General features: G+C 36.1%; 1 protein-coding gene across 1 annotated transcript; it reads left to right on the top strand.

Annotated features, from left to right (window-relative positions):
• Positions 1 to 12,512: 12,512 nt before the first annotated feature.
• On the top strand, positions 12,513 to 17,016 carry Smp_062550 (putative cysteine-rich hydrophobic domain 2 (chic1); the record flags this gene model as incomplete). Its single annotated transcript, XM_018797136.1, has 3 exons — positions 12,513 to 12,616; positions 16,256 to 16,586; positions 16,966 to 17,016. 3 exons carry the CDS (start codon positions 12,513 to 12,515, stop codon positions 17,014 to 17,016), a joined length of 486 nt encoding a protein of 161 aa, XP_018652208.1.
• Between the last annotated feature and the right edge of the window lie 2,461 nt (positions 17,017 to 19,477).

Raw genomic sequence — 19,477 nt, 5'->3', positions numbered from 1 at the left:
ATTTACCTTACGATTGATATCTGTAAATGTTTGTTATCAATTAACAACAAATGTTTTATATATTTTGATTACTGTTTCAATGATAGACACTTAGAAACAGTTTGGAAAACTGTATTTTTGGATTTAAAATTGGGTTCAGATCAAGCAAGATATTATTCTTCCTGTAGTTATTCATTTCCTATTAAATTAACTTTTCTTTTGTTTAAAACTAAGAGTCGACTTCAATACTTACTAGATTGCTATGTTATTCATGGTTATTTGAGTGAATTCGCCTACTATCATTGTTTAATAGTAAGTAATATCAGCAGTAAGAATACCCTTTTATGATTGATACAGACTTGAATATACGTTACAAAATTGTGAAAAATGATCATCCAGTTCACTGTTATTGCTGTTCTTTTAATCCATGTTCTTTCTTTTTTTTTTAGCATGAAGCTCCATGTTTATCTAAGATGAGATAAATTGATTCAAAAAATAACTTAGATTTCGGAAAAACATGATTATTTTCACTTCCTTCAACATTAGTTGTTTACAACTTTACTCTGCTGTTATGTATAGTAGAACAATGAAAATAATATTATGACACGAAAACTTTTGAAATGAACACTGCGTTACTTGTAACTTGGAGAACTGTAGCACAGTAACATCATGTAGGCTTCGGTAGTGACAAATTTATTACTTCTGATAGTATGAAATGCGCGCACATATATATAAATTAGCACACTAAAGCGGTAATATTTTCCCTTAGCCATTTATTTCTGTTAATAACAATATATCTGTTAATTGATAAATTAACTAACACAATGTAAATTTGAAATATCGTCTGACTAAAATTACAATAGATGTTATCTTAAATTACATAACTTGTATTATAATTCAACGAGTCTACAAAAGTAAAAGATGAATAGTTTTAAGTTTCTACATTCTTTTGGTTAGATAATCTGTAAAATATAAATCAGTTCCAAGATAAACTTTTTTGACAAACTGATATCAAAAGTAAGAGCACTGAATAGCTGTTTCGTCTTTATTTGAAGCTCATTAGTAATTATCGTTCATAGCTTTATACGTGATGAAACTCAGGACCTACATATTTTATCGAAAGTAAGACGAGACAATCGTTTTCGATTATTGGTTTTCAATGATTATCTGTTTGATATTGGCAAAGACATAACCATCCTTATATATTTTTTTATTTAAAGCTAAACCTTTGTATATAACACAGTATATTTCTAATTAATTTATTCTAATTAGCATCCAGTTATTTACTTAAATGATAGGTCAGATGAGGTCACTTTGAATAACTTAGCATTTTTCAGTGACCACCAAAGTTTTGCTATTAACAATTATTTTGTTGATTTAGGTGGTCATTTTGGATAAACGACCCGTGAAGTTCATCGATCGCACTTTCAACCTAAATAATAGTGAAGATAATATTTTGTAGATGACTTAAAAGCTCGTTTCATCAATCATTAGGTTCTTATATTTCTTTTATTAAACACCATACTTATTAAATGTAGAAGTGTGAGTTTGCTAGCTATTGATACTAAGAGTTTAATTTGTTCAACCTCTAATGGTATAACTGCATTCAAATCAAATTACCTCGATATTATCCTTGATTACAAGTTTTGTTAAAATCGGGTTTTAGTAGTCAGTGAAATCCAGGACTTGCATTTCATCCTTTTTGGGACTTGTCATTGTGTATTGAATTCCATTATTAACCACAATCTGATTTTACAAAAACCGTACGTTTAAGGGTACATCTTCGAAATTTCAGAATACAATAAATTTCACAAGCTGCTTATACATTACTGTTTTACACAGTAAAAATCTGAGTTACGGTATATCACTTATTTGTATTTGTAAAGGAACTGTATATTTTGTGATCCATTTATTTCTGAAAGATATACATTGTACTCATTAATTACAATAACAATGAGACAAAATATTTATTAAACTATTTTTTTTAATTTTCACCAAATATCTGTAACTAATGTGCAAGAATTTTTAACTAAATGAATAGAGATGAACCAATATTTTTTACGTGGTAAAATATCTTTGAAATTGGTTGAAATTATAAAGGTACTTAGGACGGTGATCTCACTTATAACAATCAACATTGGTCTATCGTTTAAGCGCTCTTGCGCGAGACTGTTAGGTCCTGGGTTCGAATCTCGTGAGGCGGGATCGTGGATGAGCACTGCTGAGGAGTCCCACAATAGAACGAAACGGCCGTCCAGTGCTTCCAGGTTTTTCATGGTGGTCTAGCTTCAATTGACTCATGATCTCAACTATATAAAATCAACAAAGTGTTTGTTGAATTTTATAATAAATCTGAATCATTATATATCTTATCTTGATGACTTTTGCATTTTAAGAATCTCACGCTTGATCTTTATTCTTTGAGCAAATTAATAACTCTAGATCAAATAAATAGGACTACGTGTACTTACTTTTCTATTTTCAAACAACTAAGCACCTTCTAAAGTATATTATTCAGAAATTTCGCCTGAAGTTTAAGATTTCATTGATGCTTTCCTGATAAGAAAGTATTTTTATTTTTTTATTTAAACACATAAATATTGGTACAAAGAGGCACCAGATATATATGCGCCACACAAATCTCATTTGATTTGTGTGAGGGCTGTGATACTGCCCAGGTGCCCAAACTGAAGCAGGTGGTTTTCTTAGGGGGCCACACCCGGAGCCTTTGACCTGAAGGTTTGATCCACAAGACAGTGGAGCATCGTAAGGAGATGCAGTCCCATGGTAGCCGGTGACAAACGATTCGTTCATTCGCCATTTGTTCCTTCAGGATACTGGAGCCCATGTGCACCATTGGTTTTGAATCAGGGTTTTCCAACTCCCCTAGGTGAACCTTCCATGTCCACCAACCCGGTTAAGGCGCCGGACATTTGCTTTTCGTCCTCTCAATTTTGTAAACAACACCCCGCCACGGGAAGGCAGTGAGTAGGACTTCCCTGGCAGAGGCTATATATTCGCGTGACTATGTGAGAGCATTTCGAGAGGGAGAGCGGACTCTCCCCACTCTCGGCCGTACCAGGGCATTTATGGGCGATAAGAAAGCATATTGAAAAAACATTGAAGTGCTGCATAGTGACGTTAACACTAAGAACTCATGTCAACGTTTCTTCTCCAGTCAATCTTTAGTAAAATATTTTTTTAAGAATTTCTGTTTATTATCATTATAGTAATCATATTATTCACTTAATGTTTACTAAAAAAAGAGAGTATAACTGTTCCGACTAAGTATTATACTGAATTAGGTAGAAATAAAAAAATAGAACAAATAGATTTCTTCGGTTTTCAGTGGATATATTACTGAAGGTACCTTGTTGTACATAAAATATCTGATGTTCTAACACTATTGTCATATGTTGTATGTGGACAGTTTTAGTACACTAATTTATATAAACTTCATGTTCTAAGCTGTGAGTGCAAATATGTTTTGTTTGTTTAAACTCAATTGTCTAGTTTAGTATTGAGTCAGATTCGTAATGACGAAAAAAATTCAGTAACTGGAACTTAAACTGTATACTTCACTTAAAATTCTTGATCGTGATAATCAAAAACTTTTTTAAAAAATATAATGATCTTGGTAGTAGGAGTAGCAAGAGAACAGTGTCGTTTCAACTATATAGATGGATATATATAAATACGAGTACGATGTACACAAACTTTGATCAACCTAATTAAAATGGCTCAATGCATTTATTTTGGGATGACTTAGGAAATCGCTTTAAAGAAGATTCAGTTATACAGCTACGAAAATAGCGACAATAGTAGTATTGTTTTAAATAACTAGGTGGTTGTATAACATTTGTCGGCAGAAAGTATTTGGGACTCATTGTTAGGTTACATTTACCAGTAAGTAAAAGTACTTTTCAGCATAGAAACAGTGAAGACTTTATGAAGGCGTAATATATTCAAAAACAAATTTGTTTCGATCTAGTCCAGGTCTATCGTTTCTATATGTTTCTTTAAAAAAAGAAGAAAAAATATTTCAATTATCATTTCAATCAAATAGATCTAAGATATCTATTATGATTTTATATTACAAAGATTACACCCATATGAATTCATTGCAACAGATTTCTTTTTGTATTATTGAACTACTTACTAGAATTTCCATTCACTAAAAGTATAATTCCCATTGTAATTTGCAGAGCTATGATATTACTTTATATTATTTACAGTGAATGAACTTTTATGTGTTGTATCTCTTCGAGTAGCAGAGAATAATTTCAGCTAAATGACACTTACTATTTTTATTCAATCATACGATAAGTTAATAAAATGAATAACTTATTTATTTCTATGATGCAAAGATAACATTTCTGAGTCTGCTAAAAGGTCTCTGTTTAAACTTCGTTCTCTAATCGGACACAAATCATTCTTATGTCAATGATTTGAGGAACTAGTATAGGGGTTGTGGAATTTTGTTCAGACGAGTTAATCTAAGTTAGACGACCTTTGAAAATCTAGAGAAGTAGTGAAAGTCTATCTCCAGTTAATACGCGATACCGTATTTCTTTGGTAGGTACCTTCCTCACTCCTGACATGGAGGAACTCCACTGGTCATGGCTTCTCACTACATTTCCTAAAATTTCCTGAAGATTATCAGTATTTTATTGGAATCCCTAACTGAACTTTCAGTAATACTTCGAATAGAAATTTTTAACTCGATTGTAACCACTTTTTATTTTCATCAATAACAAATGTTTATAACCAATCACATATTTTACAGTTCCCTGTTGTCTCCGTTTGTATTTATTTGTTGTTGCTGTAATTTGCAATAATTAGCTGAAGAATAAGATTCAATATGTTAACAATAAGTATGTTATGTTATTTTTACAACTTCTGATATTATCACTATCAACTCCATTTTTATTTGTCTACTACATATACCAGCTTAGAATACATACAATGGAAGCGGAAAGAGAAAGGTACATATTCGAGTTTCTATACACATTAATAAGAATATGAAACTCGGAAATTTCAGTCTTTAAGAGTGTATTAATTTGACATTTATTTTGAAGTGATCAGTTTACGAATGCTTCAAGCAGTTTGAACTGATGAATAAATGAAAATAGAAAAATTTTATTTTCAATTGTTAAACTGATTAGTATAGGAAGGCACATAAGTAACTTTTACAATTAGAAGAAAATTCTCATGGTAAGTTTGATATCTTGACTACTCTTAACAATTTCTTTACTTCTACCATTATTCAATGATTTTTTACTTCTTCAAATTGATGGAAAATGTGTAAAAGATTTTCGATCTTCACTACTAATTTAAAGAAGACAAAAATTATGTATACTGAAATATCTTTGATAACCTTTGTCATTTTAACTGAACACACTGACCATTTTTATTCATTGTACTGCTCAAAATGTTTCATCCTCGGAATATTTATTTGCTTTAGTCCTCTCATTAAGACTGGTATTTAAGGTAATCAAATTTATAATGCTTATGATAAGAGGAACACGAATATGAATAGTTTAGTTACGTAACAATTATACAATAGGAAATAGACATATTACATTGGTCCATAACTAGTCCTCAGAGTTACCATTCATAATTCACCAGGGGATATAACATGAATAAGTTAGTCAGTGATCTTGAAGGTATTGAAGTTCATCAACATGATTTCATCGTTCATGGTACTGATGAGGTAGTTCATAACCTGAAACTTATTGCTTTATTGTGTTGTTTAATTGAGCAGAACATTGCGGTGAATCCACATAAGTGTTCATTTTGTGCATCTAGTTTCGAATGCCTTGGATACCTATTTGATAGTAATGGTTTTAAACCAGATATGAAACGACTAGCTCGGCTGTGTGTTTCACGCAAACTTAGTGTTACCAAACAAGGTTATTCACAAACTCAGCGAGAAGCATTAGCTGTGTTTTGGGCTGGTAAAAGACTTCATAAATATTTATTTGGAATGAAATTCACTATTGTTACTGATCATAAAGCTTTGAAGTTCATTTATCATCCTGAAAAATTCTTAGCACGTTCCTCAGCTGCTATGGCTCAACGATGGAGTGCTGCTTTGAGCAAATGATTATAGAGTTCAGCACAGGGGTGCCAAACGAAACTATTAAAAGGAGGAATTCTTCGTTCAAATATGATGCGTTTGGAGTCTACAAAAGTTACATATTATAATGGAAATGATCTTCGACTGTGGTAAAGAATGTCGGGAAATCTATGGTGCGAATCATAGATATCAATGGCCTAAGTATGCACACCAACATGTCGATCAAATACAATTTCAGGCACCAGTTGACTCTCCCGATTTCAGTTGTTATTTCTAATACTAATGAGTATTTTGAGGATCATACAGAGTCTACATCCAATACACGGTTAGATAGACACGATGAATCTAAGGAGAAGATGTGCAATTGATTGCAGAATTTTTGATCCTTATTTAAGCTGTGGCGGATGTGGTGTGTGTATGAACCAACGGTTTCTCTGTACTTGATGACTGCATAGTTCTGAATTCCAAATACGATATGTTCGTCCGTGCTCACCTAGTTCTTTGTGTCTTGAATTGCGTTATTCCTGGGATTCCTAGTTTGTACTATAATTCAAATACTCCTAATTATCTCAAAAACGCATTATGAGAACAAATAACATTTGATATGACATCAGGATTTGATTATCTTGAAATATTTTCCCCAAACGTATTAAGAATTTCATCGGAGATTAAAGGAACTTCAGAAGAATCAGCATCAGATTTTCACTCGTGCTTTGATACTTACGACGTATTTTCCTCAGACTTATGAGAAATTTCATCAGAAATAGGTGAATCATTGAGACAAACCATATTTGGTACAATAACATAAGAAGTCCGATAAGCTGATTGACTAGAAGCTTTTATCTCTCAATGATTCTGAGTTTCAATCAATTCTGGACTGCTGTATGACTCTGTACTGTTTTTCGAAATCGTGGATAACGATAACTGATCATTGGAAGCACTCGAATCAATGAAACTAGAATCACAAGGTTTAGCACTACTTGTATCGGAATGAACAGGAAGCCCACTACTATCGTTAAAATACCCAGGTTCTTGCGTGGAAGTATTGGTGATCCGCTGCTACTAGACACGGAAGCCCGTTAAGCGAAGGCTTCTTCTATTCTGTCCTTAACTATTTGAACAATTTGAACAGTGGTATTGCAGACGGACTGGATTATGAATATCTCCATATCTCAGGAGAGGCACAGAGTACGATGAAAAGCTCCAATGCAACTACAAATCTCAGAATTTACAAATGGCCTAGCTGTTCTATCACACAAAAAGAAACATATGCAGTTGAAGACAGACAGTGTAGCAGTAGCTATTGTGGTTGTAATCCTCAACATACACAAGGAGAAAAGCAGAATCTTGACATAAAACAAAAAAAACACCAATTCAGTCACACTAAGTGGAGAGGATCTGGAATGTAAGAAAAAATTTGACTTGACAGCATCATTAATGAACTAGGAGGATCTGATGCAGATGCAAATTCACCGACTAATTAACTAATGGCGACACACCCACAGTTAGACAACCTATGCAACCCAAATCAGCTGTCAGGACAGGAATTATCACATAGCACTCACCTCTCTGTAGCAAAAGGAAAGGGGATACAGTGGCATGGTAACAGAAAATCTGTAGACGTTTTCTACGGTGGCTTCAAAAAAGCCTCTGACTTAGTATCACTTTATCTGCTCTTAGCAGTGCTTAGCAGTAAAACATTATCATAAGACGATGGATAACCGAAGTTCGATAGCAGTTGAAGGGTTTCGAGCTGTAATGTTGTTAAGGAAAGTTTTCACTCAGTTAGTTATGAAAAACCTCACTGTGATTTGCGCAGTCCAAATGAGGTCTATATAAGGCAATAAACTCTTATTTAAAATTGACGCAGATCATTTATAAGGACGATGGATAGCCATCCATTTAATTCTAGGACTCTTATGCTTGCCATTCATTTTAGGGTTCGGGACGTTAGACCCATTTACTCAATCTCATCGAAGATTGGTGTGATTAAATAAGAATTAAAAGAAATAATACTGCTCTCAATTTATCTCTGGACGATTAACGGGAGATCTTAGGAAAGTTCAAGTACCAGAGACGAGTAAAATATACGTCTCAAATAGCGTCTTCAACGAGTAATCGACCATTGAAACCCATCGTCGAAAGACGTCATCTTTGTGTATTCAACTAACTCACGCAAGAAAAGTTTAGCCATCCACGAAATCTGTTTAGTAATTTGGTAACATGACCCATTGTCTTTTTATTTTCAAAATAAAAATTTGGACATGTGTCCACTACATTCACATGACTATCTACCTTTAAAATAAAGTTGCCAGGCAGTCTAACTCTTATACTTAACAAATTGTCAATGCTCCTTCTGTTAATTTATCCAAGACAAAGTAAGACTGAATGTAAGATCATTCTAGCATATCTGCCTAATATTTGAAACAAAAACTCGCTGCTTAAACCCGATATTCAGAATTCGTCTTCACAAAAGTTGCTGCAGTCTAATCTTCCCTTGCAATGAGTAGACTTATCTAGCATGAAAGTATACTAGACAAAAACTCAGGAGGAGGAAATCCAGTTTATCGATTTATACAAAATTACAGAGTGTCCTCGCGAAACATGAAAACCATACATTAAATACGTTGTTGCACATCTCCATTCAGACGTCATTTACGCGCTTCATAACTCTTCCAGTTATGTAATTATAACAACTGATTTCCATTTTCACTCCTATTTTCCTCACCTCACTATTCTGCTGCTAAGCGTTACTCTTTCAATTGCTGCTATCTAATACATATTTTTGTCAGCTTAGATAGCATCCAACATAATAGGTTTTTTCTAAAATCGTGTTGTTCCCTAAATAACAGATCATACCGTCCTACATTGATTAAAGTGGCCATCCAAACCATACTTTCTACTAGTTTTGCAAATACACTGGTTAAAACAACGGGTCGATAGTACTCAACAAAAACAATAATTTCTGATTTATGAACTAGACTTATTATTGCAACTTCCCAGTCGCTTGACAGTCCAGACTATAGCAAAGACATATCGAACAGTATGGCCAGAGGTTCAGAAATTACATTCGCCATTCCTTCCACGTTCCTAAGACAAATATCGCCAAGACAAAAGGGAATTATCTTGTTTAAAATGATGGAGTAGTCGAAAGATAATTCCTCTCTTAATTATCAGGGAATTCCGCCTGAAGCTCCTCTGGGGGCTACTGCTGGTCCCAAGCCCGGGTAAAGGAGGAGGGTTGGGCATGGGGTTAGCGACTCCATCCCGTAGAAAACCAACTCGCTAAAAAACGCCGACCAGAAAACAATATTCAAATTATTTAAACTCTGCCCTGGGAGTAGAAGGAATAATTATGACGTCTAATGATGAAAGCCGAGTTCCTTCGGAAGTCATGAGGCCGATGCATCTTCTAACAAACAGAGCGACAATTTTTATAGGTACATGGAACGTCCGGACAATGTGGGAGACCAGAAGAGTCTTCCAAGTTGCTGCGGAAATGAGAACCAGAACAGGAGCTGATATAGCATCCGATCATCATTTGCTGGTCGTCAAGATGAAACTAAAACTCAAGAAGCACTGGACAACGGCGCGGACAGCATCACAAAATTTTAATACAGCCTTTCTTCGAGATGCTGACAAACTCAACAAATTCAACATAGCTCTCAGCAATAGGTTCCAGTCCTTTCACGACCTAATCAATGGAGAGGGAACTACCATGGAGAGCAACCGGAAAGGTATCAAGGAGGCAATCGTTTCAACATGTCAGGAGGTTCTGGGCCAAAAGAAGCACCACCACAAGGAATGGGTCACTGTTAGTACACCGGATAAGATTGAAGAGGGGAGGAACAGGAAAGCAGCAATCAATATCAGCCGAACCAGAGCAGAAAAAGCCAAGGCATAAGCCGAATACGCAGAAGTAAACAAGCAAATGAAGAGTAGCATCAGAACCGACAAACGTAAATATGTGGAAGATTTAGAGATGACAGCGGAAAGGGCTGCAAGAGAGAGAAACATGAGACAACTGTATGATACAACAAAGAAACTCGCTGGATATTGCCGTAATCCAGAAAGACCAGTGAAAAGCAAGGAAGGCAAAGCAATCACCAACATTGAAGAACAACGAAACAGGTGGGTAGAACACTTCAAAGAACTCTTGAATCGACCAGCTCCACTGAACCCACCCAACATCCAAGCAGCACCCACAGACCTCCCAATCGATGTTGGCTCACCAACAATTGAAGAGATCAGCATGGCCATCAGACAAATCAAGAGCGGCAAAGCAGCGGGACCAGACAACAGGCACTGAAAGCAGATGTAGCAGCAACTGCAAAGATACTCCACATCCTCTTCAGTAAGATTTGGGATTAAGAACAAGTACCGATAGACTGGAAAAAAGGACTTCTCATCAAGATACCAAAGAAAGGCGATCTGAGCAAGTGCGACAACTACAGGGGCATCACTCTCCTCTCAATACCAGGAAAAGTCTTCAACAGAGTATTGTTAAACAGGATGAAGGATTCCGTGTACGCCCAACTTCGAGATCAACAAGCTGGATTTCGTAAGGACAGATCGTGCACAGATCAAATCGCAACTCTACGTATCATTGTGGAACAATCAGTTGAATGGAATTCATCACTCTACATCAACTTCATTGACTACGAGAAAGCATTTGATAGCGTGGACAGGACGACACTATGGAGGCTTCTTCGACACTAAGGCGTGCCTGAGAAGATAGTCAATATCATACGGAACTCCTATGATGGACTAAACTGCCAAATCGTCCACGGAGGACAACTCATCGACTCGTTTGAAGTAAAGACCGGTGTTAGGCAAGGTTGCTTACTCTCACTCTTTCTCTTTCTCCTGGTCATCGACTGGATCATGAAGACGTCAACATCTGGAGGAAAGCACGGGATAAAGTGGACAGGCAGGATGCAGCTTGACGATTTAGACTTCGCGGATGATCTGGCTCTTCTATCACAAATGCATCAACAAATGCAGGAGAAAATGACCAGTGTAGCGGCAACCTCAGCAGCGGTAGGTCTCAATATAGACAAAGGCGAATGCAAGACTCTCCGATACAATACAATATGCACCAATCGAATTACACTTGACGGAGAAGTTTTGGAAGATGTGGAAACCTTTACATATCTGGGCAGCATCACTGATGAACACGGTGGATCTGATGCAGATGTGAGGGCGAGGATCGGCAAAGCAAGGGCAGCATGCCTACAACTGAAAAACATCTGGAGCTCAAAACAATTGTCAACCAACACCAAGTTTGGAATTTTCAATACAAATGTCAAGGCAGTTCTACTGTATGGGGCGGAGACGTGGAGAACTACGAAAGCAATCATCCAGAAGATACAAGTGTTTATTAACAGTTGTCTACGCAAAATACTTCGGATCCGATGGCCAGACACTATCAGCAACAAGTTACTGTGGGAGACAACAAACCAGATTCCAGCAGAGGAAGAAATCAGGAAGAAGCGGTGGAAGTGGATTGGGCACACTTTGAGGAAATCACCTAGTTGCGTCACAAGACAAGCCCTCATATGAAATCCTGAAAGCCAAAGGAGAAGAGGAGGACCAAAGAACACATTACGCCGAGAAATAAAGACAGACATGAGAAGAACGAACAAAAACTGGATAGAACCAGAAAAGAAGGCCCAGGACAGAGTGGGTTGGAGAAATCTGGTCGTCGGCCTATGCTCCATTGGGAGTAACAGGCGTAAGTAAGTAAAAGTAAGTAAATAATAATGCTAATAATAAACCAGGTTCTGCACTGTCCGTACAAGGGATTGCTGACATATTTTAATAAAGCTTAAGCTTTTGCAACTCCATTTCTTGATAATATTAACAGATCTTCTTGCGCCGAAAGTGGTGAAGTTCTATCACTTCTCTCAGTTCGCTTCTTGATGTACGAAAACAACGTTTCCGGACTATGTCCAGCCTTACTTACCAACGCTAGTCAACATTCCTAGACTTGCAATGAGTGGACCTGCGCAAACAGAATTAAAAAAATTATAGTCATTTTTGTTGATCAATACAATAAAAGTTAGGAGGCCCATCGCCTCCTAAATCAGTAATGTCTTACTCGCCACAGCAAAACATACAAAGCCAATAGGACTCAAGCTGCAAGCATCTTTTGGGGCTTAGACGGATAAATACCTCGCAGAACCAGTCGTTACACTCGTCACATTTCATTCCTTCCTCCAGTGGGGAAAAAATTTGGCCATCCGCGTTGATAGTACAGAGCACCATTGCAAATAGATTAAAAGAATATAGTCATCTTTAATGGTCAATAAAATAACGTAAGTTTAATCACTTATTATGCTGAACTAAAGTGTTATAAACCCCTAATTCACTAAAACGTTTGTTCACAGTTCTGACTGGCGAAGTGTAGAATATTGGAATTCGAAGCACTCTGAATACGCCGGGTCATGTGAGAATGAACGATACGGATGAAATAGATTTTCTTAATTATGTTTCTTCCGGACAATGTGAGAGACCTCGTGAGCCCATTTTGATAAAAGGCTGTGGAGATGTAACAATGTGAGTCAACTTTTCGGGACGTTAAGCATTTGTAGTAGTGAGTGACTAACCCCAAAATTAAAGTTTCTTTTACCTGGCTAGTAAAGCTTCATTGGTTTAATCTAAATGTTATTCCCTTTAGTTCTAAAATTTCAGTCACTCAGGATTTTCCTCACATTCAGAGCGAACACTTATCTTTCATGATCGTTGGAGTGTCTATTTTCTGAAATAATGGTTATAATAAGTTAATTCTAAGTATGTATAGTTGTAAATTTTCAGAAAGCCTTACAAGTATAGTAAGCAATCAGCTCCTCCACGTTTCTAGAAAACCCCGATCATCAGGTCTGATCTTCCCCTCACAAATCCTATCAAACTATTCAGTCTTGACAGTGTTATCAGTTCTCGATTTGAATTTTGTTTTGTCCTAACAGGCATACGGCAGTAAATAACTAGAAAAAAAACAGCACGTCGTGAAAAATAGATTGGGAGTTTTGAAGGCAATTTAACGAGCGTCACCATACTGACGCCTTGAGCAAAGACTTGTTTGTCTCTAAAATTAACAAGTTAGAAAGCCTATACGAATAAACTGGTTGTATATTTACTCTCACCCACCACTTGACCTAATGGAATGTTCTTCATAGCTGCTGCCACTGGTTTGAGAAGGATCTGACAGTAATCTAAGTCTGACGAAAGTTCTCTTAACCCCACGACGTCACGTTGTATCACCGAGCACTTCTGATCGTTAGCATCAGGCGATCAGAGGTCGGTAAATTTGGTGATAATCTTCCCCAAAACTTAAATTACTATTCTTCGGTAAATCAATTATGTATTTTTTCAACATGTTGGTCAAGCTGACATTTTGGTGTGTTTCTATATAGGTATTGTCGTACGTTCTTTTTTGACCCATTAATTGTTAGTAGATTTTACCAGTTGCTGGATAAAAGTCAACGAAATACAAATAATCTGCGTTATCAAAGTTAGGGAATTCTGCATTGTAGTCGTGAGCAAATTTTATCAGTAGATCAGTTACCTTGTAGTGGATCAAAGTTACTGCTTGTCATAAAAACATTGAGTGAAATTACCAATGAGAATCTCCTGGAAATGAGAATTCTGAGGCGAAGCAATTGTAGTTAGTATCATACAAAATATATATAGTTTGATCCACCCGTTTTGCTAAGCTTGACTGATCTTACTAAAAAGATCTGTTTTCTGCGAATACCTTCTCGAAGTTGTATAATTCGAAATATTTATTCGCCCCCCCCCAAATGCCCTAGTACGGCCGAGAGTGGGGAGAGTCCGCTTTCCCTCTCCAAATGCTCTCACATGGCCACGCGAATATATAGCCTCTGCCAGAGAAGTCCTACTCACTGCCTTCTCGTGGCGGGAGTGTTGTTTACAAAATTGAGAGGACGAAAAGCAAATGTCCGGCGCCTTAACCGGGTTGGTGGACATGGAAAGTTCACCTAGAGGATTTGGAAAACCCTGATTCAAAACCAATGGTGCACATGGGCTCCAGTATCCTGAAGGAACAAATGGCGTATGAACCAATTGTTTGGTTACCGGCTAATATGGGACTGCATCTCCTTACGATGCTCCACTGCCTTGTGGACTAGACCTTCAGGTCAAAGGCTCCGGGTGTGGCCCCCTAAGAAAACTACCTGCTTCAGCTTGGGCACCTGGGCAGTATCACAGCCCTCACACAAATCAAATGAGATTTGTGTGGCGCATATGTATCTGGTGCTTCCTTGTACCAATTTTCATGTGTTTAAGTAAATAAATACATATTTCCACACAATGATTAGGTCCAGATAACCATTCAGTCCTTGCTCACGTTGCTAGCCAATGTCTATTTACGTCAGTTAAAAGCCGTATTTGCTAGAGCTTGATGTTCAAACACACTTATTTTGCTGAAGTATGTACATGCTATTAAAGCTTATTAATTAACAATCGTAGCTAATAATTAAAACAGATGACCTGTTAATAGTATCGATTGAGCTAGTGAGTTACGAGTACTAATCAGTATTACAATACGATAATACACGTGAGCACTAATCAAAGGATTAATAGAATAATGGGCTAACATAAGTAAAAATCGATCGAGAAAGTTAAAGTTAAAATGCGGATTAATAATAGGCTGCATTTCTTTAACCGGGCTTACCAATATAGAATTATGATCCACGTCGTTATTAGTACTGCTGTAATAATAGACCTAATCCTAAAATTGTAGATATGTCATGATGTGACTACCTGATCTATAAGATCTTACGTGGAAGTCACATCATTACATACACTGACTCGTCTTATCGTAAGAATCACCAATATATGATGGAGAACACATTTAGGTTGGAGACAGAACAATATATTTAATATGAATAAAAGCGTTGAGTTACACAAGAATGATCACGCCTGCAAGGCTGAGCCATGCCATCCGGTCAATTAAATTCAGAATGAATGTTCCCGCGTTCACCATTATTCACCTTCTCTTAGTGTTACATGTTGAAAGTTTATTTTCCCAGTTATCTGATGTTCAGTTTTGAGGATTGTGTGGTTGGGGCCCATTGCCACTACACTACTCTGGTACAAGGAAGCACCAGATACATATGCGCCACACAAATCTCATTTGATTTGTGTGAGGGCTGTGATACTGCCCAGGTGCCCAAGCTGAAGCAGGTAGTTTTCTTAGGGGGCCACACCCGGAGCCTTTGACCTGAAGGTCTAGTCCACAAGGCAGTGGAGCATCGTAAGGAGATGCAGTCCCATATTAGCCGGTAACCAAACAATTGGTTCATACGCCATTTGTTCCTTCAGGATACTGGAGCCCATGTGCACCATTGGTTTTGAATCAGGGTTTTCCAACTCCCCTAGGTGAACTTTCCATGTCCACCAACCCGGTTAAGGCGCCGGACATTTGCTTTTCGTCCTCTCAATTTTGTAAACAACACCCCCGCCACGAGAAGGCAGTGAGTAGGACTTCTCTGGCAGAGGCTATATATTCGCGTGGCCATGTGAGAGCATTTGGAGAGGGAAAGCGGACTCTCCCCACTCTCGGCCGTACTAGGGCATTTGGGGGCACACAACACTCTGGTTTCTCCTCATTTGCGGATAAATCTTTCGCCTTTTACAAGTTTATACAGCGTCCCAAAAATCTCTAGGTCTTGATTAAACTCATGCAAAAGATTTTACTCATTGTTTTTTAGATTTTGAAAATGAGTAAGGCCTGACAAGAATCAACTCATTAATAGGCACTAATATTGAGTCTTTACTTACCTCTTATTACTCACAGAATATTTTATGTATAGTGTTGTTATTGAGCGAAGTTAATGATTACTAATTAGTAGATAGAACCATCTTATCTTTTTATCTGTGTAGCTTTCCAACATGCACTTTTATTGTCACTACTTTTGTTTGTGGAAGCCAAGTCCGCGTTTTTACTATATATTTTTTACTGATGCTGAGTTTGTAATGTTAATCTGTTATTCGGTAGTTTAAATATTCTTTTTAGTTAGTTTCAACAGAGATTCACTTATCAAAGGTGTAGGCAGCAAAATCTAGATATGGTTCATAACTTTCTTGATAAACCCATGGTAATTTATTTACTCATAACATTCACATGTAAAATTAAATCATGCATTTCACTTTCTTTAATTAAAATATTGTTAGCTTTGGTATGAACAATAAATTCAAGGAAGAATTCCCGAATGAATTACATGGTAAACTAGCTCCTGAAGAATTTGAGGAAAGTATACGTAAAATTAATGAGCGCTTGGAGAATTCACTACCTAGTCACGTTAGATGGTTTATTTGTGGGTTATTGTGTTGTTGTTGTACAGCCGGTTGCTCTTTATGGCCAGTAATTCATTTAAGCAGACGAACCAAAAGAGATCTACAAAAAATACTGGAAGCTGAAAATATTCGACTGTATTGTAATATTGGTTTACGCTTGTCTTTGGTCAAACAACGGTCTTCCGAAACAACAACACTGATGGAATACGTATGTTTTCAAAACTTGTTTTGTTTTAACCGTGAATTATGTATGATGTATTGTATTCCTGAAATAAACTTGATATCAAAGTGTAACACAGTTGTTTAGCGTGTAACGGATTCAAACAGACCACGTGCTAATAATTTAGTGAATAAATCTCAGTATTTTTTGTATTTAAACTTCAGTTGGATTATCAAAAGTGTAACTTAAACTTTAGGAAGAAGTGATTAACATTTTAAGTTATAAAATTACTGTAGTCGACTCTCGGTTCATATATCACTGATAGTGATATGAAATAACTTTCATAATTCCCACTCATACTGTTTTCAATCACTGTACGTTTTTGATATTACACTTGAATATGTTCATTCTCAACTTTTTCCATTAGGTTCTTCGAATAGATCAATTGCCAAAAGCGTGTATATATTTTCCCGATTGAATTTTTCACCAAATTGAAATAAAAAATGGGCATCATTATTATTTCCGAGGAATTTGTACTTTTCATTCCAATTTCCATGAAAAATGTCCAGTAATTTGATTTTTATAGTGATATATCTTCCTTATTTTCATCCTAAAATGTTGAGTTTTCCCCCAAAAATGTTAGTAGTCCTATGTTCAGCTGATTATCATAAACAATATCTTATTGAACCGTTCGAATGTATACACGAATTCAATAACACTATGTTTAAACTGTAGGTTTTAACTAGCGTAGTAGATCTGAATAATTTGTTGTGAAACATACTGTTCGCTATCCATTCGGATTTTTCATTTATATATATATACTGCAAACTTATAGAAACCGTCCAAACAAAATACCATCAGGACAACTGACAATACCAAACACCAGTTCCATGATATATATATATATATATATATATATATAATGCAATGTTTCATTCTTCAATAGTTGTATTATTTCAGTTTCATTATTTTTGTACATGTGCCATTTATTTTTCTATTATTGTATTATAACAAATACTCTCAATAGTATTTAATGATAGTAAGTTCAATTTTCAATTCCTCTTTTCCTATTCTTATTTCTGATCATTGGGACATTGTTGTCTTTTTTTTGAGGCAATACAAACATTTTCTTCACTTTCTCTAGTTTCCTATAAATACTAAATTTTACTACTTTTCATTACATCACATGCATTTCTATGTGGCTTTGGATATGTTGTAGAATATGACAAGATTTAATAGTATCATTCATCCGAATACTGTTGAATAATATCCTAGCCGTATACTATTTAACCAAAACATCATTTCCCAAGTGGTTTACATTTCAGTTTTTCATCCTTAATCCAATCTGTTTACTTTTTCTTTAGGAAAGAAGTCACGTTTAATTTTGCATCCTCCAATTGTTTATAGTTTCATGTAAAATCTATATTCATTTGTATTGATTTACGTGTTTTCAATATTTATACACATGTAAACCACTTATTTATTAATTGTATTATTACTTTTTATGTTATTTTTATGGTTTAATAACAAATTTTCATGAGTAACAGTTGTATTGATGACAGTAATGATATTTTAGAATTATTCACTTCCTTGTAAATAAACCCTACTGTACATCAATAATATCAAAAGTATTACCTTATACTTAGTAAATCTTTTTATTTCTTCCTGTAAGAGAATTGGTGTCAGCTTCCTGTTTACACTACTATTTGTTAAGTTGATATATATGGTGGTAGTGGATAAATTACTTAGTCAAGCATATCTTTTAATTTATCTTGATAGTAGCCATCCATTACTTGCTTGGGGTCTGTATGCTTATCATAACCAGTGATTAAACACATTGATGATAACATGGCCGGCGCTTCAACCGGGTTGGTGGACACGGAGAGTCCACCTAGAGGATTTGGAAAACTCTGATTCTAAACCAGTGGTGCATATGGACTCCAGTATCCTGAAGGAATAAATGGCGTATAAACCAATTGTTGGTCACCGGCTACCATGGAACTACATCTCCTTGCGCTGCTCCACTGCCTTGTGGAGTAGACCATTAGGTCAAAGGCTCGGGGCGTGGCCCTCTAAGAGAACCATCTGCTTCAGTTTGGGCACCTGAGCAGTATCCCAGCCCTCACACAAATCGAGTTATTTATGTGGCGTATATAAATTTGGTGCCTCCTTGTACCAATGTTTATGTGTTTAAAAAAAATAAAATAAATGATAACATGGATCAGAATCAGTTACACTAGTTTAGATGCATTCACTGTCATTCCTTAGATCCAAGGCTACAAAATTATCCTCCATAAATTTTTTATTCCTCTAATTCATATTTTCTCGAGTCATGCTCTATATGGCTAATCTTTTTTATTACCTGTAGTACCATTACTAAATATACTGTTTCAACGTCTCGCTTTGCTGATGTGATGTAGCAAATTTAACCGATTCACATATGTGTCAGATTCTATGTTGCATATGACTGACTAACTGAATTTATCTTGTTGTTGGACCAGCTAATGTACATAATTCACCCTTTTCTCAATTATCTTAGGTTCATTACATGAAGTTGTAATTTTGCTAACTAATTCTCCGCGAACAGACTGGTTTTTGTCTTTTGATATTCCAAAGACTTTAATAAGAGACGGGTAACTGAGTAGACAATCGTATTCGTGTTGTCTAACTCAAGTTCTCCGATATAGTCTTGTCATCAAAGTCAATCACACTACTACTCATGATTGCTTTCAAATCTTACTGAAAATGATCAAGTTTTAATCAGATTTCATTAAGAATCATGTTAGTAGACTGTGGGATATATTTTCCATGAGGGACAATTATCGCAGTGTATTGATGAAACACTACGTAACAACACTAACAATGTTTGTAAGACATATCTGAATAGCATAAACGCTTAGCGATTATTCCACTGCATATCGACTATCAAACCAAGGCAT

This window comes from Schistosoma mansoni, chromosome 4 (assembly GCF_000237925.1).
Source record: "Schistosoma mansoni strain Puerto Rico chromosome 4, complete genome".
Classification (NCBI taxonomy): domain Eukaryota; kingdom Metazoa; phylum Platyhelminthes; class Trematoda; order Strigeidida; family Schistosomatidae; genus Schistosoma; species Schistosoma mansoni.
The sequence above is the reverse complement of the archived record's forward strand: the minus strand, read 5'-3'. Positions and strand labels throughout refer to the sequence as shown.